General features: G+C 36.9%; 1 protein-coding gene across 1 annotated transcript in view; it reads left to right on the forward strand.

Moving 5' to 3' along the window:
- Positions 1 to 26,690, forward strand: part of PPM1D (protein phosphatase, Mg2+/Mn2+ dependent 1D) — a 48,868-nt gene that overhangs the window by 19,373 nt on the left and 2,805 nt on the right. The window contains exons 3-5 of the mRNA XM_043583863.1: positions 5,312 to 5,436; positions 18,151 to 18,341; positions 20,165 to 20,407. Coding sequence (XP_043439798.1) covers positions 5,312 to 5,436; positions 18,151 to 18,341; positions 20,165 to 20,407 — 559 coding nt within the window. The remainder of the gene's footprint in view (positions 1 to 5,311; positions 5,437 to 18,150; positions 18,342 to 20,164; positions 20,408 to 26,690) is intronic.

The raw sequence follows: 26,690 nt of genomic DNA on the forward strand, positions 1-26,690 counted from the left end.
CCAGAAACCATGAGATCATTACCTGAGCCAAAATCAAGAGTTGACATTTAACTTACTGAGCCACCCAGGCGCCCCAGGAACCCTTTATACTCTTAAAAATTGTGGACCTCAAAGAGCTTTTTGTTTATATGGATTATATATAATGATTTTACCGTATTAGAAACTAAAAATGGAGACATTTTCAAATATTTCTTAATTCATTAAAAAATAATACTAAACCCATTGTGTTAATATAAAGAACATTTTTATGAAAAATAGCTATTTCTCAACACGTGTATTTAGTGAGAGGATTGGCATTGTTTTACACTTTTGGAAGTCTCTTTAATGTCTGGCTTAATAGTGATAGCTAGATTCTCATATCTGCTTCTGCCTTCAATCTGTTGTAAGATGTTTTAGTTGCAGTATCAGAAGTAAAATGTGGTCTTTCATAGATACATAATTGGAAAAAGGAGGAGTATTTTGTTTCATTCATTCATTTATGTATTTATTTTTTTAATGTTTATTTTTGAGAGAGAGCAGCATGTGAGCGGGGGAGGGGCAGAGAGAGAGAGAGGGTGAAATGGAAGCAGGCTCCAGGCTCTGAGCTGTCAGTACAGAGCCCAATGTGAGGCTCAAACCCACAGACTGCAAGATTGTGACTATAATTGACTGAGCCCACCCAGGTGCCCCAAGGAGGAATATTTTAAAAACTTTTCCATGTATTGGAGATATTCATCTTTGATGTTATTCCAGAACTCAAAAAGAGGTAGTTTCTTAAGGGTTAATAATAGTATATGTTAATGACCTTTTTATACACGCACATTAAGATCCATAGGTATATCAATTGAGAGCTATTGCTTAAATGGCTTTTTTTTTAAATCCACATAGGATTTTTTTTTTTATTAATAGACTTTATGTTTTAGAACAGTTTTAGGTTCATGGCAAAATGGAGTGGAAGGTACTGAGAATGCCTGTATACTCCCTGCCTCCTCCTATACACACAAACTTCACTCCTACACCAGAGTGGTGTATTTGTTACAATTGATAACCCTACATTGACATATCATTATTACCCCAAGTCCGTAGTTTACCTTAGGGATGTTCTAGAGTTTTGACAGACATACAGTAACATGTATCTACCATTACAGTATCATAAGAATAGTTTCACTGTCTAAAGATTCTGTGTGCTTTGCCAATTTATCCTCCCTACCTCCTTTGTTACTGGCAACCACTGGTTTCTTTGTTGTCTCCATGGTTTTGCTTTTTCTAGAAGATCATATAGTTGGAATGGTATAGTATTTAGTGCCCATGTGTGATTTTGTAACATAGGCATTGGTCATTTGTAAAATACTGGTTTATTGAGTTACACATATCCAAATATTGACACGTTTTATCATATATCATATCAAGACATGTAGCCTTTCAAAAATTCCACTGTATACACATGGTCTTACGAAAATAATTTTGACCTGGCAGACCCCCTGAAAAGATCTGGGAATCACTTTTCTAGTACTTGTATGGAGAGACCTTCAGTCTCCCTGGAATTTTAAAATCTGAGATGTGTAGTAGGGTACAAGTAATTTTTTTTCTTTATGGCCATTAGTAGCTACTGGAACAATTATATATCTTTTTCTTACTGATTAGAAGTCTTTACCAGGCATAAAATTCCTCTTTAATGGGAAGATGACCTTGAGTTTACTCTCTTCTAGCACTGTTTCTCTAGTTAAGATAAATAACAGAGTGTTAGCTCTGTTATAAGGTAACATTGCTTATGGTATACTGATCCTTGAATTGGAACTGTATCTGTTTAGAGAAGATTTTGAGTGTACTATAAATTTCTGTTGGAAAGCACAGACCTTATTAGCAGCCCTATATCATGCAGTTTGACTTGTGCAGGGATGGGCTATTAAAAGACACTGATTTCCTGTGGCATATGAAGCTCATTTATGGGGGCTAGAAAATGGCTCTTGGATTTCTGTTAAGGATCATTTCTGGAGACAACATGACTGAAGCTGCCATGCTGGCATACTGTGCTTCCTGTTCTGTATCCTACAAAGTTAAATGAGCCTGGTTTCATGCTGTCATTTATGTGATCCTATGAGTTTGAAAGTCAGTCTGTATCTGAGACCACTACTGGTAGTCATGCAACGTGGGCTTTGCAATTATAAACTGAATTCCTCTATATCCTTGGGTCTTTTTCTGAGCTTTTTTAATATTATATGTGTACCAATAGCATGCTTTTTTTTAATTGAGGCTTTGTTGCAATTTTTAATATTGGTAGGCCTGATCCCTTTTCATTAATCTTTTAAAAATATTTTCTTGATGATTCTTTATTTTTTATATGAATTGTTAAATTAGATTTTCTTTGATTTTTTTTTTAATAACTTTTTTTAGAGTTTGTTTTTTGTCTTATCACTTAAAATACCATCTGGATAGTTGGACAGATGCTCTTTGCCATTTGGGAGCAGGTGTCTTTTTGCACAAATTGAGCTGTTTTATTAGAAGTTATTTCCTCCTTTCCCTCTGTCTCACCCTAGGCAACTGGCCAGTGCTATGTTTTTCCAGCCTTCTGTTGCTGCTCAGTCAGCTCTCTGCATATCAGGCTGTTCCTTTTGTGTATGCCTTTTAATCATACAGGACAACAGCAGGGAGTACAATAAAAGCAGTCTGCTTTTGTTTTTTGTTTTGTTTTTTGTTCCTCAGAAACACAGAGACCATAATATCTTTGACTATTAAGTGTCAAGAGAGCTCCTACTTAGATTTATAATGGAAACAATTTGGGTAGCTACTGTAATTACCTAAGTATGTATTAAAACTTACATTTTAGGGAGCAGGTTTAGGAAAGAATAGGACTTAGGTGGTATGAAGACAGAATGATGGTGTTTCTTCTTGTGAATGGTAGATTTAATCTTTACTCTCCTGTTTGTTTTTTGAGGATCAGCATTGAAGAAAGCATAGAATAACAAAATGGCCACCTTTGATAGTCTCACTCTTGAGACTATGACCTAGAATAATGTTGCTTTGAGAACTGTGAATTAAACTAAATGGGTTCTCAAAGGGATAGTAAATAAACAACTCTCTTAATTTTCTCTTCTGTGTTATCATTGACAACATTTTGTGACCATTCTGTACTTGCTTCATTCCTCCTTTGTGCTATCCAATATAGTTTCCACTAGCCACATATAGCTGTTTAAATTTAAATAGAATTAAAATCAAATAAAATTAAAAATTCAGTTCCTCATTTAGCACTAGCCACAGTTACAGTGCTCAGTAGCCATGGAGAGCAGCAGAGTGAACATTTCCATCGTTACAGAAAGTTTTGTGAGACAGCTGCTCAAGTCCCCTGGCATGCCCTTATCAGATAAGTTTGTTTTCTACTTCAGAAAGGTTGAGGCTGTTCTGCCATATTCATGTTTTTCTTGGCTCAGAGGAAGAGTGGCCTTTTCTCATTTATATGGCTTATGCCTTTATTTTTCTTCTCTTAGGACTTTTATTCCATTTGTTATCTCTTTTTTCTCTAGTATCTTCATTCTTTTGAAGTTAGAGTAGAGATAGAAAAGCCATAGTTGGGGCTTAACTAGCTGGCAGCTGCTGAGGTATATGGCATTTTATAGTGACATTCCTTTGAGGGTGGTTGCCATTAGTTGTCCTGTCTTCAGCTTTCTAAATCTTTTTTTTTTTTTTTTTTTTTTTTTGAGAGACAGAGACAGAACATGAGCAGGGGAGGGGCAGAGAGAGAGGGAGACACAGAATCAGAAGCAGGCTCCAGGCTCTGAGCTGTTAGCACAGAGCCCGATGCAGGGCTCGAACCCACAAACCGTGAGGTCAAGACCTGAGCCGAAGCTGGATGCTTAACCGACTGAGCCACCCAGGCACCCCACAGCTTTCTAAATCTTAAAGCCAGTTTTATTTTGGTGTTCATCAAGTTTAGGAGGATAGAGTCATGCTACCCAAGGTCAACATAATCAACTGATAAGGGACTCATGTATTCATCAAGATGTCTTAGTACTCATTAATCATGAGTAAAATAACTGACAAGAAAACCTCATGTTATTGTCAGTTGGCCTGCTGTTGATGAAATGAAATTTCAGATTATAATCAAAGGGTTTCTGGATACATGGGAGTTCTAAGTGAGAAGACTTAATTATATTATCTTAGTGTCATCTGTCTCAGAGTCTTGGGAATTACCCTCTGTCTTCTGCATGTATCTGTCAGGTAGACTTAATATCAATTAGGCTAATATAGTTTCTTGAAAATTCTCTTTGTGTTTTTCTCCCCAACTTTTTTAGCCTTCCAGAGGAACATTTTTCTTGTGTAGATTTTTTTTTAATCCAGGCAGGTTATTTTTTATTTATTTTTTTTTATTAAAAAAAAATTTTTTTTTTCAACGTTTATTTATTTTTGGGACAGAGAGAGACAGAGCATGAACGGGGGAGGGGCAGAGAGAGAGGGAGACACAGAATCGGAAACAGGCTCCAGGCTCTGAGCCATCAGCCCAGAGCCCGACGCGGGGCTCGAACTCACGGACCGCGAGATCGTGACCTGGCTGAAGTCGGACGCTTAACCGACTGCGCCACCCAGGCGCCCCCCAGGCAGGTTATTAAATTAAGAGTCAGTTTACCATTTCAGTCATGCCAGGTAACTGCAGAGAGACCATCTCTATTGTGTTATTACTTTTTTTGTTCAAAGATTGACTATATTTTCATGTTTTAGGTACCCTAATATGTACTAACTTCTCCATATACTAATTACAGATTTCTGTTGCTCCTATGCCACATTCCTTTTTAAGAGTTTCCTTGTTCTGTAACTCCCACATCTATAGCTCTACAGCTGATCTGCTTGCAAAGTCTACTCTCATACTTCTAATTACAGAAATATTTCTGTAATACATAGTTGTTTCTATTTAGGTATATCCTATGCCTCAAATTAAGAATATTAAAACTGAATTTGTACCGTTTTCAGTACAAGTCTCAAAAACTACATAACCTTCCCCTTTTAATTTTTTTATCATTATTTATAGCCTCTTCCTCTCCTCAGTTTTGTTAGTTATCACATTGCCTTGCTTTTTTCTCTGACAAGTTATCTACTCATTTTTCTTCTCATTACTGCCACTCTGTTCTGTCTAACCTACCTTAGTAATCTCCAAATTCCCCCTGTTAATCTACCCTATTTTGTCTTTGCTCTTTAAACAGGAATCTTGGCTTATGCATCTTTGTGTCTGAAATAGATAAGTCATTATTTCGTGATAATTGATTGTATTAGTTATTTGACACATTGACCTACTTTGTTATATTTTATTCATTTAGAGTATTTTTATGAACTCTTTTTTCAGTGTGATGAACAAGTCTGGGGTGAATCGTGTAGTTTGGAAACGACCTCGGCTCACTCACAATGGACCTGTTAGAAGGAGTACAGTTATTGACCAGATTCCTTTTCTGGCAGTAGCAAGAGCGCTTGGTAAGTAGGACTTACTTAGTGAAATCCTATTACATTTTCTACAGTGTACGGTGGTAACATAAAAGAGGAAACTAAGAACTAAACCTTCATTTAACAGCTAATGGGGGTAGAAATATGCTGTTTTAATAGTAAATGCTTTAACACTCAATCCAGGGGAAGGTTAAAATACGGATTTCAGTGCCAATTGCTTCTTAATTAGGAGTCACGTTTAATGTTTTGCTGATTCCTACCTATACTTAGGGAAGTATATGTATGTCTGGGCTTGGTGTTACCCTTAAAACTGTTTTTAAATGTGCTTCCTTCAGCCTTTCATATTTCTCTTAAGAGCCTTTAAGGTTCTTTTTCTTTTTAGCTAGCAAAATAATTGTTCATTACAAAATAAAAATACTTCTTTTCTAGTCTACCTGGTTTTGGAAGAAAGGCTAGAGGATTATAGCTACAGAAATATCTTACCTGGGATGTGCCAGTTAAATTTTCTTGTACAGCAAATTTCTTTTAGGAAACACTGATTTTTTCCTTCTTTCCTCTAACAGAAACTTGAGTACTGACTTAGTGCCAGGCACTGAATTAGGCTTTGGAGAGATTTTACTGGTAGATATATTCTGTTTGTTTTCGCGGAACAAGAAAGACTATGTAGTTGAGGAGATAGGCAATAAAGAAATAAGCTTGTAAATGAAATAAGTATGGATTAGGAAATACTGTGAGGAAAAGAAATGGGGTTCTGTAATAAAAAATAATTTAGAATGGAAAAACTTTTATATAGTGTAATAGAAATGCTCCTTTTAGGAGGTGTTATTTTAGCTGAGATTTGATGGCTGAGAAGGAGCTATTCTTGTGAAGAGTCTGTTAAAGAATATTTCAGGCCTGGATCCTGAATTGGGAAAGAACTTGACATGTTCTAGGAATTATCAAGAGACTGGAGTTAATGAGGCAGACATGGGCCATATCATGGCAGATATTTGCGTTCTAGTCTGAGTGTACTGGGAAACATTGATACTAAGGTAAAGAGTAACACCATCTGATTTGCATTTTCAAAAGATCATTCTACCTTTCATATTACTATCTCTTAATTCATCTTTGGTGATCAAATGCAGATAGGCTTAGCATTCATGGAACCTATAATCTAGTGGAGGAAATAGACAATAAATGAACAAATGGGAAAATTGTTCTAAAAAGTGTCATAAAGGAATTAAACAAGGTGATATACCTGTAATTGGTAGGAGGATTAGTGGGTAACAGTGGAAGGCTACATTAAAGAGGATGATCAAGGAACATTCTTTAAAAAAGTATTTATTACTTGAGTTAAGACCTGAAGGAGGAGAAGGGGGCGAGGAAAATAATAGTCAAAACATTCCCACAAAGCCATTAGGCAGTAGGTATTTGATTTGGGGCAGTGGATGGGTGAGTTGTCCAGCATGTATTCTCTTTTCCTACTAAATAACATACTGAAATTTTGGGAATTATGTCTCCCCTAATACGTGCAGTCTTAATTTAGACGTTCCTATTCAGGGTCCTTTTGTAAAACATAGGTCAGCTCAGTTAAATCAGTCAGATTCTCTATTCTAGGATTTTGAATTGTGACTCTAGTAAGGACAAAAATTAAAAACAAAGAAACTGGTTGGAATGAATTCATCTTAGGAATATTGACTTCTTTCGGCAGTGCCCATTGATATGGTAGGGTTTTCCTGCCTAAGGCTTGAAACTGACCTGTATCCATGCTTCGTTCTCCAGCTTCTTGTCTGTTGTGTGAACTACTTGGGTTTTCTTCTGAGTTGCCTTTTGGGCCTAACTTAACCTGAGTTGGAAATTGTCATTTGCAAGCACAGAATCCTAATGCAGGAAAGAAAGGGCTTGATGTCTTTAAGGAACATGAATGAAACCAGTGTGAGAGAGAGGAGATAGAGATGTAAAATGAAAGTGGAGATGAGGATACTTACCCAATTAAGAAGGGCTGTGCAGGCTAAGTAAGGTAAGTTTGGTGAAGACATTATGGGTGGTAGGCAGGAACTAAACCCCACAAGGCTTTATGGCTAGACTATGATAAGGAACTTCATTTTAAATACTTTTGAGAAAAGGGTACCTGGGTGGCTCAGTTGGTTAAGCATCTGACTGACTCTTGGTTTCAGCTCAAGTCATGATCTTGTGGTTCATGGGATTGAGCCCTGAGGCATTGGGCGCTGCACCGACAGCGTGGAGTCTGCCTGGAATTCTTTCTCTTTGCTCCTGTCTCACTCATGCTGTCTCTCAAAATAAATAAATAAACTTTTGGGGCAACTGAGTGGCTCAGTTGGTTGAGCATCTCACTTCAGCCCAGGTCATGATCTAAGCAGTTTGTAAGTTCGAGCCCCACATTGGGCTCTGTGCTGACAGCTCAGAGCCTGGAGCCTGCTTTGGATTCTGTGTCTGCATCTCTCTCTGCCCCTCCCCAGCTCGCACTCTCTCTTGCTCAAAAATAAATAAACATAAAAATAAATAAACAAATAAATAAATACTTTTGGGAAGGAATTGAGGAGTAGAAGTATACCACAGTAGTTAAGAGAGAAACTTTGGAGCCAAGATTCCAAGGCTCCAATCCAATGCTGTTTACTTACTATACAAACTTGGGCAAATCACTTATTATATGTAAATTACTTAATGGGGTATAGTTTTTTCAGCTGTAAATGGGGTTAATGATGGTACCTGCCTCATTCTTTTGTGAGGATTGGATGACAATATATTTAAAGTGCTTAAAATAGTGTCTGGCACATCACAAGCACTCTATAAATGTTAGCTGTTGTTATCGCTTATCGAAGTAGGACAGGGACTGATTCAGTTTTTTATTTTATTTTTTTATTATTTTATTCATTTAATTTTATTTAAATCCAAGTAGTTAACGTATAGTGTAATAGTGGTTTCAGGAGTACAGTTTAGTGATTCATCACTTAAAATAACATGCAGTGCTCATCCCAACAAGTGTCCTCCTTAATGCCCATCATCCATTTAGTTCATCCCCTCACCAGATACCCCCTCCAGCAGTCCTCAGTTTGTGTATATTTAAGAGTCTCTTATGGTTTGCCTCCCTCTCTGTTTTTATCTTATTTTTCCTTCTCTTCCCATATGTTCATCTGTTTTATTTCTTAAATTCCACATATATGAGTGAAATCTTAGGATATTTATCTCTCTGACTGACGTATTTTGCTTAGGATAATACATTCTAGTTCCATCCACGTTGTTGCAAATGGCAAGATTTCATTTGGTCACTGAGTAATATTCCATTATATTTTTATATATATATATATATATATATATATTCCATTATATATATATATATTCCATTATATATATATATATATTCCATTTTATATATATATATATTCCATTATATATATATATATATACACACACACACACACACCACATCTTCTTAACCCATTCATCAGCTGATGGACGTTTGGGCTCTTTCCATAATTTGGCTATTGTTGATGGTACTATTGAGTTTGTTTTTAAAGGGTCGTTTTGGCTGCTATAATGGCTAAAATTATAGGGTAATAAAATTAGAGACAAGGGTACTATTTAGGGGCTTGTAGCAGTATATAGGCACTTTACATATTTTGTAGATTTTTGCAGAACTAGAATGCTATCTTAGTTACCCAGGTTATTCATGTCATAGTATAAGCATGTGATGTAAGAGATCCTTCAATTCTTAGCAAGGAAAAAGAGGGAGGAAGGTGATAATTGGTAGAGAATTAATACTACTAAAGGATAGAGGGTTTTTTATGGGGCAATTCACTGGACTGAGGGCAGGGTCTCACTTCAGGTTCAAAAAGTAAAGTGAACCTTCAGTTTAGATTCTGGGGTGCCTGGGTGGTTCAGTTGGTTGAGTGTCAACTCTTTATTTCAGGTCAGGTCGTGATTTCACAGTCATGAGATCAAGCCCTGCATCTGGCTTTGGGCTGGCAGCTCGGAGCCTGCTTGGGATTCTCTCCCTCCCTCTCTGCCCCTCCCCTGCTCACATTCTCTTCACAAAAATAAATAAACATTTTTTAAAGAGTAGATGCCAAGTTATTATGTATATATGAAGTATATGTGCCAAGCATTTTAAGCCTTGAAACCCATTAGTGATTGTGTAGTGGAAAAGAAGGAGCAGAAAGACCAAGAAAACTAACTGGTTTTTCTGTTTCACATATTCTTCTGTTCAGAGATATCTCTAGAGCAATTCAGACAAGAAATAATTCAGCCCATGCTTGAATATCTTCAGTAAATCCTAATATTTCATAGTATAAACACTTGCATAATTGTCAGTTAAAATCTGCCTCCATGAATCTTTCAGATGTTGGCTCTAGTTATGTGTACTGAAACAAAAACAAAGCAGTATATTTATTTTGCCTTTTGCCTAATGACCATCATTTTACCTATTCAAAATTGCCTAGCGTGTTTCTCTAGTCTTTCCTCTAGGCTAATTTCAGTCTCTTCATTATTCTTATCATATTCCTCTAGATGTTTCCTTCAGTAAATGTTCCAGAATTGAAGACACTCTACAAGATGTGGTGTGACCAATTTGAAGTATAATGGAAATATTTAGTTCCTGCTACCTGAGTGTTGTACTTCTACTAATAAGAGTCCTGGAATCCTGTCATTAGCTTTTAGTAATCACATCACATTTGTTTTATTCAAATAGCTCCAGTCTTTAGATGTTTTTTTAAATTTTAAATTTTTTTTTTTTTTTAAATTTATTTTTGGGACAGAGAGAGACAGAGCATGAACGGGGGAGGGGCAGAGAAAGAGGGAGACACAGAATCGGAAACAGGCTCCAGGCTCTGAGCCATCAGCCCAGAGCCTGACGCGGGGCTCGAACTCACGGACCGCGAGATCGTGACCTGGCTGAAGTCGGACGCTTAACCGACTGCGCCACCCAGGCGCCCCTAGATGTTTTTCTTATTAACTGCTACCAGGTCAAATTTCTATATTGCATCTTTGTTCTTTATTGGGATAGTGAGGGTGGGGAGATGGAGACTGAATAATAGCATTCAATGAGCTTCTTACAGAATGTATAGTCAATACAAAAAGTATTGATTGGTGTATTTGGAGAGATTTTTTTTTTTTTTTTTAAAGAGAGAGCACAAGCAAAGGAGGGGCAGATAGAGGGGAACAGAGAATCCAAAGCAGGCTCTGTGCTGACAGTAGAGAGCCCAATGTGGGGCTCAAACCCACGAACCATGAAGTGTTCCATGAAGTGTTCACATGGCTAAATGGCTACCCATTGTGGTTAGCATAGATTTCTACAGTGGATAGGAAGTTAGAGAATATAAGACTTTGAGGATCTCTTATAGTTTTGAGAGTCCATGGTAATATTTTTCAAATTGTTGATCTTTGGGATGTGAGGGCGATCTGGCTGTGACATCTGTCAACCCATTGATTGCCAGGGTTGATTTGACTGATCTGGCTGGCTAGGTGGGTGTCCCCTTCCTCCCTCACTGCTCCATGTGCATCCCTCCTGAAGCTGCATACTTGGTTGATGAGGATGACCTTCCCTGATAGAGGAGGACCCTTCTTCGGTTAAGGGTATATTAGTAGCTGTGCTCCCCAGCTAGAGTCTCCAAACAAGCTCTCAAGGTCCACTGATAGGAGAACGTAGGGTAGTGTCAAGCTTCCAAGACTCCAGACACATCCAAATAAGGTCTGCATGTGGCAGTCTGCCTTTTTTTAAAATAAATAAGTTAAACAAACAAATAAATAATTAAATGTTGATCTTTGGATTAGCTTTCTATCATAGTCAAAACACCTTTTTTTAACTTGCTCTTTTCACTGTGTGTTGTTTTTGAGATTTATTCATCTTTATAAATGTAGTTTTAATTTAATTGTTGACTATTAGACGTTCAGTCTCACTATGAAACTGTATTTTCTTCTTCCACACCCTGATTGGACAGTTAGGTTATATCTATGCATTTGCTACTATGAAAAATGCTGCTATGAATATATACACCTATGAGATTTCTTTAAGGCATATAAATTGGAAGTGGAATTGCTGGGTCATAGTACATTACTTACCAACTTTTAATCTGTATTTATTTTTGAGACAGAGAGAGAGAGAGAGAGAGAGAGTGCGAATGGGGGAACAACAGAGAGAGAGGGAGACACAGAATCTAAAACAGGGTTCAGGCTCTGAGCTGTCAGCACAGAGCCTGATGCAGGGCTCAAACTCATGAAACTGTGAGTTCATGACCTGAGCCAAAGTCAGACACTTAACTGACTCACTCAGGCGCCCCCTACTTTTAAAACACCACATCAGGGGCATCTGAGTGACTCAGTCAGTTAAGCGTTCGACTTCAGCTCAGGTCATAATCTCCCAGTTTGTGAGTTTGAGCCCCATGCTGCTTTGGATTCTGTGCCTCCCTCTCTCTTCCTCCCCTGCTCATGCTCTGTCTCTCTCAATATCTGTCTCTCTCAATAAGTAAACATTCAAAAAAATTTTTTAAATACTATGACATACACATACAGTATGATAATATTTCTTCAGTAAGTGAAGGAGGCTACTTCAGGCTGGAGGTAACTGGCCTAAAGGCTTTAGCCACTCAGGTCCCATCCTGCTAACACATGGTCATACTCAATCCATTCAAGGCATACCAGTTGGAAAACTCAGTTCATAGATAACATTTTTAATGTTGTTAGATCTTACTCAATATCTCCCCAGAGTGAGTAACTGAATTAGTTATCTCTTGCTATCTGACAGAATATTCTCAAACTTAGTTTAAAACATTTATTATTTCATATGGTTCCTGTGGCTCAGAACCTGGGAGTGATTCTGGCTCAGGGTCTCGCATGTAGTTGTAATCAAGATATCACCTATGGGTATCATCTGAAAGCCAGAATGGGGTTGGGGTATTCACTTCTAGGATGCCTTACATACTTGGCTGTTGGAAGTAGGCCTCAGTTCCTTGTCCTGTGCGCTTCTCTGTAGGGCTCTTTGATGCAGCTGGCTTCCCCTGATCAAGTGATGCAAGAGAGCAAGGTGCAACAACCATAATGTGTTTTTATGGTCTAGTGTCAAAAGCGACACATCACCACTTCCTCTTAGACTAGACTAGAAAATCTAGTCAATTTTTCTTCTGAGCAGAATTAAGCTGTGCTTCTTACGAAGTATAATGAATTTGTGCACATATTTTAAAACCACACAGAGTTCCCACTTCTTCATGACTCATAAATGAATCTTTGTTGATTTATTTACCAAATATCTATTAAATGTCTATTATGTGCCAGGTACTCTTCTAGGTTCTAGGGATTCCACAATGAACAAAACAATAAAAAAATTCCTGGACTCATGGAACTTACCTTCTAGTAGGAGAAAACAGACAATAAAGAAATAATAAGTAGACTATGTATTGTGTTATGTAGTGAAAGGTGCTATCATGAAAAATAAAGCAGGGAATGTTGTGGGAAGTAGGGGTGTAATTTTAAATGGAATACTCAGGAGATCTGAAAAAAATGACATTTGAATCAAGAGATGAGGCATTGAGACCTATGGGTGTCTTTTGGGGCAAGAGAATTTATTAGGCAGAAGGAACAATGAATGCAGATATCCTTATTAATGATTTTTTTTAACTGAACAGCTATTAATCACATAGCAAATACTGAAACATCAGTTGTAAAAGGAGGTCAGGAGTTCTGTTTTTAACAAGTTAGTTTGAGGTGCTTATCAGACATAAAACCACTGATGTCCAGTTGACTTCTGGTTATGAAAATTGGCAGTAGGTGAGGTCCAGGCTGGAGATAGCAATTTGGGAGTCAGTGGCATAGATAGGAGTATTTTAAATACTGTTGATGGGGTACACCTGAGTGGCTCAGTTGGCTAAGTGTCCCACTGTTAGTTTCAGCTCAGATCATGATCTAATGGTTATGAGATTGAGTCCTGTGTCTTGTTCCGAGCTGAGCGTGGACCCTGCTTAAGATTCTCTCTCTCCCTCCGTCCCTCCCCTGCACATCTGTGCATGCGTGTACTCTTTCCGTCTCTCCCCACTCCTGCTAAAATTTTTTTAATTAAAAAAATTAATAGTTTAACGTGTTGCATGATAATACTTATTGGCTCATAGTAAATTAAATTATCGTATTTAGCACCATTCTTATGGTATGTGGCCATTTTTCTTCTAGCGTTTTGGGAAAGAGGGAAGTTTGCTTAGCAGAAATTGGTATCGTTTTTAGGCACTCATTAGGATTATAGTTACTTGAGTACAGATGTGACAAAGGTGCCTTCTTGTGGCTGCCTCATGGAATTGCATGTGAATCTTGCAAATCATTTATTCATTGAACAGATACTGATTACAGTATGTGTCAAGCATGTGGTTGGCCTTTGTCCTCATGGAATCTTACAGTTTAGAGAAGGGGAGAGGCATTCATCAGATCACAAAAAGGACTGAAAAATTACATCTCTAAATATTTGTATGCATGTTAATAAGAACTTAAAATAAGAGTATTTTAGGGGCACCTAGGTGGCTCAGTTGGTTGAGCATCTGACTTTGGCTCAGGTTGTGATCTCACGGTTCATCATGAGGCTCACTGCTGTCAGCGCAGAGCCCACTTGAGGTCCTCTGTCCCCTCCCCCCCTTCACTCTCTCCTCCGCTTGCACACGTGCACTCTCTCTCAAAAATAAATAAAACATTTAAATAAAATAAAATGGTATTTTACTAGCTGCAGAAGCAAGAGATATTTAAGTCTGAACAATTACTTGATGTTAAAAGTGGAAGAATGTGTGTTCTAGGCATAGGAACTGCATTTACCAACAACTCTGTGATGGGAGGAAGGCTGGTGAATATAAGGAGCTCTGACAAAGGACAGTGTAGCTAGAACAGAGATTGATACAGGAATAAGAGGCACAGATAAAGTGAGAAAATATTTCATGTTTTTAGACTGTGGTTAAGAGTTGTGTCTTAAGAATAGGAATAAACTGTTGCAGAGTAGAAGTGGGAAACAACTTGATTTGTGTGTGTGTTTTCAATTATGGCAAATACATATATAGTTTTGCCATCTTAACCATTTTATTTTATCATTATTGTTTTTAATATATGTTTATTTATCTTGAGGAAGAGAATCCCAAGCAGACTCTGCGCTGTCAGTGCAGAGCCCAATGGGGGGCTTGATCCTATGAACCTGTGAGATCATGACCTGAGACCAAATCAAGAGTCAACCACTTAACTGACTGAGCCACCCAGGTGCCCCCCATCTTAACCATTTTAAGTGTGCCATTCAATGGTAGTGTTAAGTACATTTACAATGTTGTGCAACCATCACCACCATCCATCTTTTTCTTTTTTAACTTTTTCTTTTAACATTTATTTATTTTTGAAAGAGAGAGAGCACTAGTGGAGGAGGGGCAGAGAGAGAGAGACGGAGGGAGACATAGAATCTGAAGCAGGCTCCAGGGTCTGAGTTGTCAGCACAGAGCCTGATGCGGGGTTTGAACCCATGAACTGTGAGATCATAACCTAAGCCAAAGTAGAACACTTAACTGACTGAGCCACCCAGGCGCCCCATACCACCATGTTAAATTTGAGTTTTAAAAGGATGATTTGGGTTGCAGTTTTAAGAATGGATTAAGTGAGGCAAAAGTTGTTTGGGAGCTCTCCATGGGAAGCCACCCAAAGAGGGTAGGGAGAGGAATGTTGAAATTCACTAGGGGTGAGGACCACTGTGTCCTGTGCACTGGGCTGCCATGTGCCACAGAAGAAAGCAGAAAACATACTGAAACCAGAAGGAAGACCTCTTTCTCCTCTGGGGTCCCTCCAGTGCCTCTACTGAAGACAAAAAGGAAACAGCCAACAAGCAGGCAACCAACTACATCTGCCCCAGTGCCCAAGGTCCCTCCCTTTAGAATGTACAGGAATGATACTCTGTGATCCTATTTTGGTGTACAAACTGTAGGTCAGTGATAGAAACAATTAGTTCAAGGGCCAATTCTAATCCTCATTCATTTGATCTCAGGTAAAGCCATGTAAATTCTCTGAATTGGTAACATAAGGGAACTGTGGCTATATCATATATTCTTAAATCTGGCTATGAATACAACTCACGTAATGAGTTTGTTAAAAATTAACACTCCAAGGACTTTTACTGGCAAATTTAAAGCAACTTGAGCATCAAAGCAAATAACGACAGGAGTAATTTATAGCATATTGAAGGAAAAAGAATCCATAAGTTTATAAAGATACTAAAAAGATTATAAACAAGTAGAGGAGAATGGGAAACTCTTCTTCAGAAAACACAACAAAAAGTGTAATTTAGAATGTTCTTATTCTGTCACCAGTTTACAACCATCATAGTAACAGTTAATTATAGAGAGTTAAAGTTAAACATACAGTTAAACATAGGGGGCTAAGAATCATTAATGAATGCTAAAACATGGCATATTTTGGTGGACAAGAGGATATTTCACACAGACTCAAAGCTATCACCCTTTGGATTACATATCAATTACAAAATGAAAAGGGCACCTGTACAGTGGTGGTTGATAGCATTTGAACCAAAAGGTTCAGGTTGGCATTGCCAATGATGGGAGAAACTGACACACTGTGCCTCTTAAGTGAAAAAAATTACTTATTTAAAAATATTTTTAAATTTATAAAGGTATTAATACTAGTTTATACATGAGAAATTGTGGCCCTTTTTAAAGGTCATGTAATCTGCATTGTATTGAAAATTGGAATTTCTTTTTTTACATAGATTTTAAATTTAGAAATATGTTCTTACTTGGAATGGCAATAGTAATTCCAAATAATGAGGAAAAACTGCTTTTGAAAGCTTTTAGCATCACTTATGAATTCTGTACTTGCTATATTAATATTTATCTGAACTGTTTCCATGCTCATTTTAAAAGTTTCATCAGCCAAAGAACTTTGTTTTGCTAACATAAAGAACTAAATGTGTCTTTGTGAGTCGACCTGGATTATAATTAGCTTTTAGTGGTCCCATGTGTTCTTTTTTGTTTGTTTGTTTTTAAAGATTTTATTTTTAGGTAATCTCTAAACCCAGCATGGGGCTTAAACCCACAACCCCAAGCTCAGGAGTTGCATGCTCTACCAACTGAGCCAGTGAGGTGCCCGTATGTGCACTCTGTTGCTACTCTGAAGACTGAATTGCCCCTTTCTCTTTCAAGGGGCTGGTTTAGCAATGAATTTTGCTCTTTTAGAGTGGAGTAATTGATATGAATTATTTTTTCCTTAGACTCTGAGCATGTTTGAATTGGCCGATACTTCTGCTGGGTGGTAATAGGGAAGCTTAAGTAAGGAAGAGAAAGGACCAGGAGCTTCCTCTTTTTTAAAAAGAAGTCAGACATGGTGAAAGTGCAAAAACCACCTTCTTGTCTGAAAACCTTTTGCTTTTAATTTAGGTCTTTACTCAGAGTACATTTCACTATAAACAAAAGAGTCAGAGATTAATGTTTTCTCCTTTCTTTCTACTCTTCCCCCAGTTTTGGGGAGCAAAAGAAAAGTTACATTGTTCCACTTATTTTGTATTATGTATCACAGAAGAATAAATGGTTTCTGTAAAATGTTTTTTCTGTCTCACTTGTAAAAATCTTTTTGATGGCCTGAGTCAACTAAAAGTTCTTAAGTTGCACATTTTGAGGTTTGTACTAATAGTCTGAAAGGTAGGAGTTTAGGTATTGTTTCACAGAGAGCTAATCGAGAAGGAGGGTAACTGAATGAGGACTTCTTTTCCTCACTCACTGAAAGGGTGAACTATTAATCTCCAAAGACTGGTCATGTGGTAGTTTAAGAACATAAAAATGCTCATTTTTATTTCTAGAATTTTCTTCCAAGTGACTGACATTTATTCTGTAAGTTTTGACTAGATCCTTTCTTGACCCTACGGGTGAGCAGGGGTTTTCAGATAGCAACTAAGACTCCTCGTTGTTGAGCAAGTTCTGTCTTTTATCTTTTCTTCACACTTGTCTTGGTTAATCTTGGCCCTTGTTCTTCCCTGTACATTTTAAAAATAAGCTTGTCATTCTACAAAAATTATTTAGGGGTTTTGCTTGGAATTACATTGACTTTAAAAGCTATTTTTGGGAGAATTAACATCTTTAAAGTATTAAGTCTTCCTTTGAAATAGTTTATTTCTCCATTTATTTAGATAGTCTTTTTAATGTTTTGTAATCTAATTGTATAATTTTGTCCATAAAAGACTTGCACAACTTTTGTTAAATTTATTTCCAGATATTTACATTTGGTTAACTATTATAAATACATTGTTTAAATTTATATTTACTATTTCTTACTATTGTCTAGAAATACAGTTCACTTTTATAAACTGGGTTTGTATTTAACAACCTTTCTAAATGTTGCTTTTCTGATAATTTATCTGATTTGGTTTTGATTTCCCATGTAGAAATAAAATTATCTGAAACAAATGGTAGTTTATTTTCTCCTTTTCAGTTTATATATCTGATTTTAATTGTTTAAACTTACTATGCAGGGAGGGACCTTCAGTATAGTGTTAGAAAAGAACTTTTATCTTGTTAAGGGAGTTGTCTTTTATTTCTAGTTTGCTTAAGAAGGTGTGTGTGTGTGTGTGTGTGTGTGTGTGTGTGTGTGTGTTTTAAATCATGTGTAGACTTTGAATGTTATCAAATACTTTTCTACATCTGTTGAGATGAATATGTAGATTTTCTCCTTTAATCTGTTGACATGATATTAGCTTGGAAATAATACTTCTTGCTTCTTACTTCTGCCCCCCACCCCCAGGTGATTTGTGGAGCTATGATTTCTTCAGTGGTGAGTTTGTGGTATCACCTGAACCAGACACAAGTGTCCACACTCTTGACCCCCAAAAGCACAAGTACATTATCTTGGGGAGTGATGGACTTTGGAATATGATCCCACCGCAGGATGCCATCTCAATGTGCCAGGACCAAGAGGAGAAAAAATACTTGATGGTGAGAAGTGACTCAATAATTTGATATTATGACCTGTACATTGTTTTAGTACGTTGGTCAGGAGTCTTGAATATGAACTAAGGATGTTCACTTTGTGTAGATTTTTGCATTTGCCTGGCTCTAGAATTAGTAAAACAGACTTTGCAACTCATCAGGAGAAGGAGACAGGATATAAATAAATGAAACTAGATAACAAAACACACAACCATAGACTTTTATGAATAGCCTTAAGACTTAAGGGCCTATGAAACCTCATTAATTTTTTATTTTATTTTTTTTTAAGTTTATTTATTTTGAGAGAGAGAAAGAGAACACGAGGGGCAGAGAGAGAGAGAGAGAGGGAGAGAGAGAATCCCAAGCAGGCTTCGTGCTGATAGCACAGAGCCTGACACAGAGCCGGAACCCACTAACCATGAGATCATGAGCTGAGCAGAAACCAAGACTTGGATGCTTAACTGACTGAGCTGCCCAGGTGCCCCTGATTTGATTTTTAGCAATGGATCTATTAGGCTTCCTTTTGGAGGCTACTGTTATATTCCAAATGAGAAATTTTGCAAGCTTGATATAGGGTAACAGTGGTAAAAAACAACAAATCCATATATACACAATAACAAAAGAAATACATGAGTGGTAGAATTGATAGAATTTGGGTTTTTAAGGAGGAAGAATGTGGTGATGCCCAAATTTTTGACTGGTGATAGCTATTATCAAGAAGAAACACATTATTCTGGGGTAGAAGGGTGATAATTAATTCAGATGTAGGCATGTTGAATTGGAGGTGCTTGTGGTTAATCTAGATAGGTATTTTCATTAGGCAGAAATATTTGAGAGAGAAGCCTCTCAAATACAAATTTGAGTATTAAGAGTTAGGTAAAGCTGTGACAACTTATGAGATCACCTAGTAAGAGTGTATGGTGGAAGAAAATCGTTTTCATTTCTGTTCTTTGAAACTTAGTAATTATTGAATACATGTATTGAATCTGTGTATGATACTAAAAGTTTTATTCCAAGCCACATTTATTTGCATAACATGAGATCATTTGGAGTTTTTTTTTTTTTATTCTTTCTGTTTGTATGTGGTGATCTCCATACCATAGCCACTTACTGTATTGTTTTTTTCCTCATATCAGTGGCATCATTTTTATGTACAGTTGACCTTTAAACAACATGAGTTTGAACTACGTGTTTTTTGTTTGTTTGTTTGTGTTTCTTTTTTTTTTAACCATGCCTGATTATCTCATTTGTGAATTGTTTATCTGTAATAATTTGATGTTTACTTCCCATTTTAGATAACTTCTATATAGCTTTTCCTAATTAAAGTTACAGTGAAGACTAAGTTTCTTGCTACCAAAAAGAAAAAAACACAGGTGAAATTTAACCACAGGATAAAGCCTTGTTTTATTACTTTAAAAAATTTAGAGCAATACTATTTTAACATAGTTATGGGGACTGTGGATAATGTTTGAAACTTTGGAGATTTAATTTAAGCCATATGAATACCCCATTTTAAATTTGATAAAACAGGGACGCCTGGGTGGCTCAGTTGGTTGAGCAGCCGACTTCAGCTCAGGTTATGATTTCACAGTTTGTGAGTTCGAGCCACGTGTCGGGCTCTGTGCTGACAGCTCAGATCCTGGAGCCTGCTTCGGATTCTGTGTCTCCCTCTCTGTCTGACCCTCCCCCACTCACACTCTGTCTCTCTCTCTCAAAAATAAATAAACATTAAAAAAAAAACCCACACACACCTTTAAATTTGATCACAGATATAGTGGCAACTAAATCTGAGTTGTGAACTTTCTTTCTTCTTGTTCTTTTAAATATAGGGTGAGCATGGACAGTCTTGTGCCAAAATGCTTGTGAATCGAGCACTAGGCCGCTGGAGGCAGCGTATGCTTCGAGCAGATAATACTAGTGCTATAGTGATCTGCATTTCTCCAGGAGTGGACAGTCAGGGAAATTTCACCAATGAAGATGAGCTCTATCTGAACCTGACAGATAGTCCTTCCTATAATAGTCAAGAAACCTGCGTCATGACTCCTTCTCCATGTTCTACACCACCAGTCAAGGTATGTAATTCTCTTAAATGGTATTTAAGTTGTTCTAATAAACAGAATTTCTTTGGTTGGTGTTGCCTGAAAAGTTTTCAGATTCTTCATAGAAAAGGATTTTGGATTTGAATGAGGTTCAAGAAAGTGATAGATCTTTGTCATGTAACTTATTGTCATTGATTCATCTTCACATCAGTGCTATTCTGAATGCTAGCTATGTGTACAGCACCTAATAGAAAGGTGATGTAGGTGTAATAATATTCTAATGATCCTCTTCTAATACTATGAACATTTGTGTAAGCATTTAAAAGTTTGTGAAGTACTTTCATGTATATTTCATTTGAACCTCATAACCCAAATAGGTAAATAGTGCAGTTGTTACTCTGTCTTACAGATAAGACTGAGAGATTAAACAGTTTGGATTAGATCGTACAGACTCAAGATTGAAGTGGACCTTAGGATATCAGACCTTAGAACTGGTTGTCTGATAACATGGATAAGAAACATTATTCCTCTTCTTACTCATGTTAATATTGAATGAGTTTAAGATAGCCTATGAAACAAATTTAAGTGGTACCATATTTCCTTTTTTTCTGATTTCATCCCAGTATTTTCCTACTAAAAATTAGTAGTATTGATAACTACTTTGTTATACTTAGGCCTTCTGATAATGTGCTTTTTAGAAGACTGACCATTAAAATAGGAAATACAGTAGAATTTTATGTTATGTATTCGACAGTTTTTTAAGGTATTCAGAGCTACACAGTACAAAAAATTTGATTGATTTTGGTATTGTGATCCTATGCTCAGTACTTGGAAATTTACTTTTAGTGCTTTCTTTTACTTCACATACAGGTGGCAACTTAGTTTTTCCTTGCATTGACTCTTCATTTAGAAACTGACAAATTAATATTTTGTACTTATATTCTTAGAAGAATTTCTTGTCAAAGCTTTATTTTGTTTGAAAACTTTTGAATAATAATGCAGATTGAAACCTTTTAAAATCTCCTTTCTCTTTTTGAGAGTTGTGAAGGAGCTTATGTTCATTTGAGTATTTGTCTATTCCTCAGTTTGAATGTATTCATTACTTTCGTGTTCCCTAATGTATTTATTTGTATTTGAATCACTGACCTTTAGGCAGAATAAAGAAGGAAGCATTCATTAGAATGGAGATAAAGGGTAAGGGGACATAGATTGTGATAGGAATAAGTATTATTACTTTTTAAGTTAATTTATTTTGAAAGAGAGAGCGCAAACAAGCACGTGACCAAGTGGGGGAGGGGCAGAGAGGGGAAGAGGGAATCCCAGGCCCTCTCTGCACTGTCAGCGCAGAGCCCGATACAGGGCTCCAAGTCACGAACCATGAGATAATGACCTGAGCCAAAGTTGGACATTTACCCAAATGAACCACCTGGGTGCCCCCAGGAATAAATAAATATTCTTAAAAAATTTTTTTTTCTTTAATGTTTATTTATTTTTGAGAGAAAGAGACAGTGTAAGCAGGGGAGGGGCAGAGAGAGAGAGGGAAACAGAGAATCTGAAGCAGGCTCCAGGTGCCGAGCTGTCAGCACAGAGCCCGACGTGGGGCTAGAACCCACAAACCATGAGATCATGACCTGAGCTGAAGTCAGATGCTCAACTGACTGAGCCACCCAGGCATCCAAAATAAATACTCTCTTTTTTAAAATTTATTAATTTATTTATTGTTTAATTTATATCCAAGTTAGCATATAGTGCAACAATGATTTCAGGAGTAGCCCATCCCACCTCCCACAACCCCTCCAACAGCCCTCTGTTCTCTATATTTAAGAGTCTCTTATGGGGTGCCTGTGTATACACCATATCTTCTTTATCCATTCATACACACACCATATCTTCTTTATCCATTCATCTGTCGATGGACATTTGGGCTCTTTCCATACTTTGGCTGTTGTCAATAGTGCTGTTGTAAACATCGGGGTGCATGTGCCCCTTCAAAACAGCATACCTGTATCCCTTGGGTAAATACGTAGTAGTGCAATTGCTGGGTTGTAGGATAGTTCTATTTTAAATTTTTTGAGGAACCTCCATACTGTTTTCCAGAGTGGCTGCATCAGTTTGCATTCCCACCAGCAGTGCAAGAGATTTCTCTGCATCCTTGCCAACATCTGTTGTTGCCTGAGTTGTTAATGTTAGCCATCCTGACAGGTGTGAGGTGGTATCTCATTGTGGTTTTGATTTATATTTCCCTGATGTTGAGTGATGTGAGCATTTTTTCATGTGTCAACCATGTGAATGTCTTCTTTGGAGAAGTGTCTATTCATGTCTTTTGCCCATCTCTTCACAAGCATTTTGTTTTTTGGGTGTTGAGTTTGATAAGTTCTTTATAGATTTTGGATACTAACCCTTTATCTGATATGTCATTTGCAAATATCTTCTCCCATTCTGTCAGTTGCCTTTTAGTTTTGATAATTGTTTCCTTTGCTGTGCAGACGCTTTTTATTTTTTTTATTTTTTTATTTAAAAAAAAATTTTTTTTTTCAACGTTTATTTATTTTTGGGACAGAGAGAGACAGAGCATGAACGGGGGAGGGGCAGAGAGAGAGGGAGACACAGAATTGGAAACAGGCTCCAGACTCCGAGCCATCAGCCCAGAGCCTGACGCGGGGCTCGAACTCCCAGACCGTGAGATCGTGACCTGGCTGAAGTCGGACGCTCAACCGACTGCGCCACCCAGGCGCCCCAAGACGCTTTTTTATTTTGATGAGGTCCCAGTAGTTCATTTTTGCTTTTAATTCCCTTGCCTTTGGAGATGTGTCAAGCAAGAAGTTGCTATGGCCAAGGTCAAAGAGGTTTTTGCCTGCTTTCTCCTCAAGGATTTTGGTGGCTTCCTGTCTTACATTTAGGTCTTTCATCCATTTTGAGTTTCTTTTTGTTGTATGGTGTAAGGAAGTGGTCCAGGTTCATTCTTCTGCATGTCACTGCTCAGTATTCCCAGCACCACTTGAAGAGACTGTCTTTATTCCATTGGATATTCTTTCCTGCTTTGTCAAAGATTAGTTGGCCATACATTTGTGGGTCCTTTTTTGGGTTTTCTATTCTGTTCCATTGATCTGAGTGTCTGTTCTTTTGCCAGTACCATACTGTCTTGATGATTATAGCTTTGTAATACATCTTGAAGTCTGGGATGGTGATGCCTCCAGCTTCGGTTTTCTTTTTCAAGATTGCCTTGGCTATTTGGGGTCTTTTCTGGTTCCATACAAATTTTAGGATTGTTTGTTCTAGCTCTGTGAAGAATGCTGGTGTTGGGATTTTGATAGGGATTGCCAGAATAAATATTCTTAATATTGATTTCACATAAAAATTATTGCAGCCTGCTGATTGGCATTAGTAAAAATTGTACATATGTTTCAAAAGTTATTTCTAGAATTTTAGAAATGATGATCTAGAGATATAAGGATCTAGGAAAATAATGATTATAGAGAAATAATGATCTAATACTAAAATAAAGATAAGGAGATTTATATATACACTAACTTATATTTAGGCATAGTTAGTTGTTAACCAATTGGCCCCACCCAAATAGAGGAAAATATTTGGAGCCATCCAGCATAATTAGTGTTGTTGGCTCTGACCTAACAAGTAAGTAAAGGCAAATTTCTTCCCAAGAAATTGTGTTTTATCTTAATTGGCAACCATAAGTACATTGTCTCTGATTTATTTCCTTGTTAAAATAATCCCATGTTTAGTAACATCTAGATAAATATAATGACATTTTGGGCAATTTGGTTTTTAAGACTTTCCCACATTTAAATTTAAGTCACAAAACATGAACATAAGGAAAGGGAAGCAAAAATAATATAAAAACAGGGAGGGGGACAAAATGTAAGAGACTCTTAAATATAGAGAACAAGCTGAGGATTGCTGGAGGGATTATGGGGGGGGTGGGGTAAATGGGCAAGGGACATTAAGGAAGACATTTGTTGGGATGAGCACTGGATTCTACTTCCGAAATCATTATTGCACCATGTGCTAACTAACTTCTATGTAAATTAAAAATAAGGAAATAAAACAGACTGTCCCACATTTGGACTAGGCATTTGAGTGTAGGTTTATCTATCTATAGACATGTGAACTTGGGTATGGATTCTAAGGTATACCACTAGTTATATCTTTGTTTTGGAATAGATATGGTAGAAATACTTTGTTTAAGTGATATATTACTCTGGCACACATTTCTTTCTCCATCCTTTTTTTAGGGCAAAACTAAATTTACCTTTTTTTTTTTTTTTTTTTTTTTTTTTTTTAATAAGCCAAGAGCTATAGGAAGGAGGAATAGGGAAGGGAGTTGTTTCAGAAAATTAACATTTGGTTTCAGTTGAGTTCTCCACACAATTTTCAATTAGTTGTTTAATATTGTTGGATTGTAAGGTAGATGGAGCGAGGAAGTTGATCTCTGAAGTAGTGAAACTTGTAAAGTATGTATTTTTAGGAGGTAATCTCAATATCACATATGTTTTATGAACAGTAAAAAGGTCTAGTAAAACAACTAATTAATTTGGGATGAGTGTGAGAACTCTAAGCAGTTGCCTGTGCTGACAGATGCAACGTATTCCCACAGAATGCCAATAAAAAGAGAATGAAAAGGAAAAGTTCAAGGAGAAAGTGGGGGAAGAAAAGCCAGCACGCCTGTAGTGTCAGAATAATAATCTGTGAATTTAAAAAGACCCAGCACACCAGAAATTACAATAAATTGTGTTAAAATGTGTAACGTTGTTTTACAAACTGGAGCAGTATATTCTATTCCTATCAATGGCTTGACTATTACCTTCTTTCTTAGGCCTGAATTAGTGTTGTGATTGTTTGGTTAGTAGGAATCCTTCTGTCTGCCTTGTCTTGTTGTAAATCCTTTTTCTGTATTAAAGCAGGACAAACTCGAGGTCAATAATTTCTTACGAGTAGATACAGTTTTCTGTGATTATCCAGAACATGCTTGTGACCACAGTAGGCATTGGAATCAACTAATGCAGAAGGATAAACTCACCTACAACTCTTGTTGATATTATTGAAAGTCATATGTAAATATCCTGGAATGAAGACTGTTCCGTTGTCCTTTCTTGACAGTGGCACTTGGAAATAAGATTGCTGCCCAACATCTAGTCAGTGTTAAAACAGATAAGAACTGGGCTTTCAATAAACTATGCAATATAAAATAAATGAACCAATGACTGCAGAAGGAAAGAGTATTTTCTTAGTTAAAACAACAACGATAAAAACAGCAGCAATCTAATTGAGGCAGTACCAAATTAGGAACTAGGGTTTCTCATCTCCAGTCTCCATTTGACCTAAAGTCATTATATTTTGATTTGGTTTGATTGAAATGCTTTCAGATGGCTTAAATTTCCCTTTTTTTTAATTCTAGAAACATAAAGCATTCTTTTTAGAAGTATACTTTTATATAGCACTTTCTGAAAGGTATTTATTTCTAAGGGATTTTATATCAGGAAAATAATATGTTTTCATTTACCCTTCTATAAAAGGGTTTACTTCAGAATATGTTAATATTTTAATAAACTTGATTTGATTTAAAAGAGGTAATGATTTGAGGGAAATGTTACATACCTGAAGGAGCCATAATATTTATGCTTAAACTCCATTTTTGAGAAACTATTAAGACAAGGATTTAAAATTTTTTTTTAATGTTTATTTTTGAGAGAGAGAGAGAGAGAGAGAGAGACAGAGCACGAGTAGAGGAGGGGCAGAGAGAGGGAGACACGGAATCTGAAGCAGGCTTCAGGCTCTGAGCTGTCAACACAGAGCCTGATGCAGAGCTTGAACCCATGAACTGTGAGATCGTGACCTGAGCTGAAGTTGGACACTCTACCGACTGAGCCACCCAGGTGCCCCAAGGATTTTATAAAATATTAGTGGTGTGGAAGATTTGGGTTTGATAGGAAAAATATCATCTACCAATGGGAAAAATATTCTGAGTGTATGTAGAGCACTATATCTGAAGGAGTAATGCATATCTGAATCACTTGTCAAACTTTTAAAAAACTATCTGAAAGTTTCCATATGATTTTCATTTGTTTCTTTGAGAGTTGCCCCATCCATGCTCTGTAGGTTCCCATATGTCCTGCTTTTCTCAAGTCACAGAACAGCCTCTAGTGTTTGGGAAATAGGTACAAAGCAACGATATGAGTTTGCATTATGACATTGTTGCTTTAATGTTACACTTTACATTATCTATACTACTAAATATTCAGAAATGAGAATATAGAAAAAAATGGGAAAGTAGGAAATAAACCAACCAAATTTGTCA

This window comes from Prionailurus bengalensis, chromosome E1 (assembly GCF_016509475.1).
Source record: "Prionailurus bengalensis isolate Pbe53 chromosome E1, Fcat_Pben_1.1_paternal_pri, whole genome shotgun sequence".
Taxonomy (NCBI): domain Eukaryota; kingdom Metazoa; phylum Chordata; class Mammalia; order Carnivora; family Felidae; genus Prionailurus; species Prionailurus bengalensis.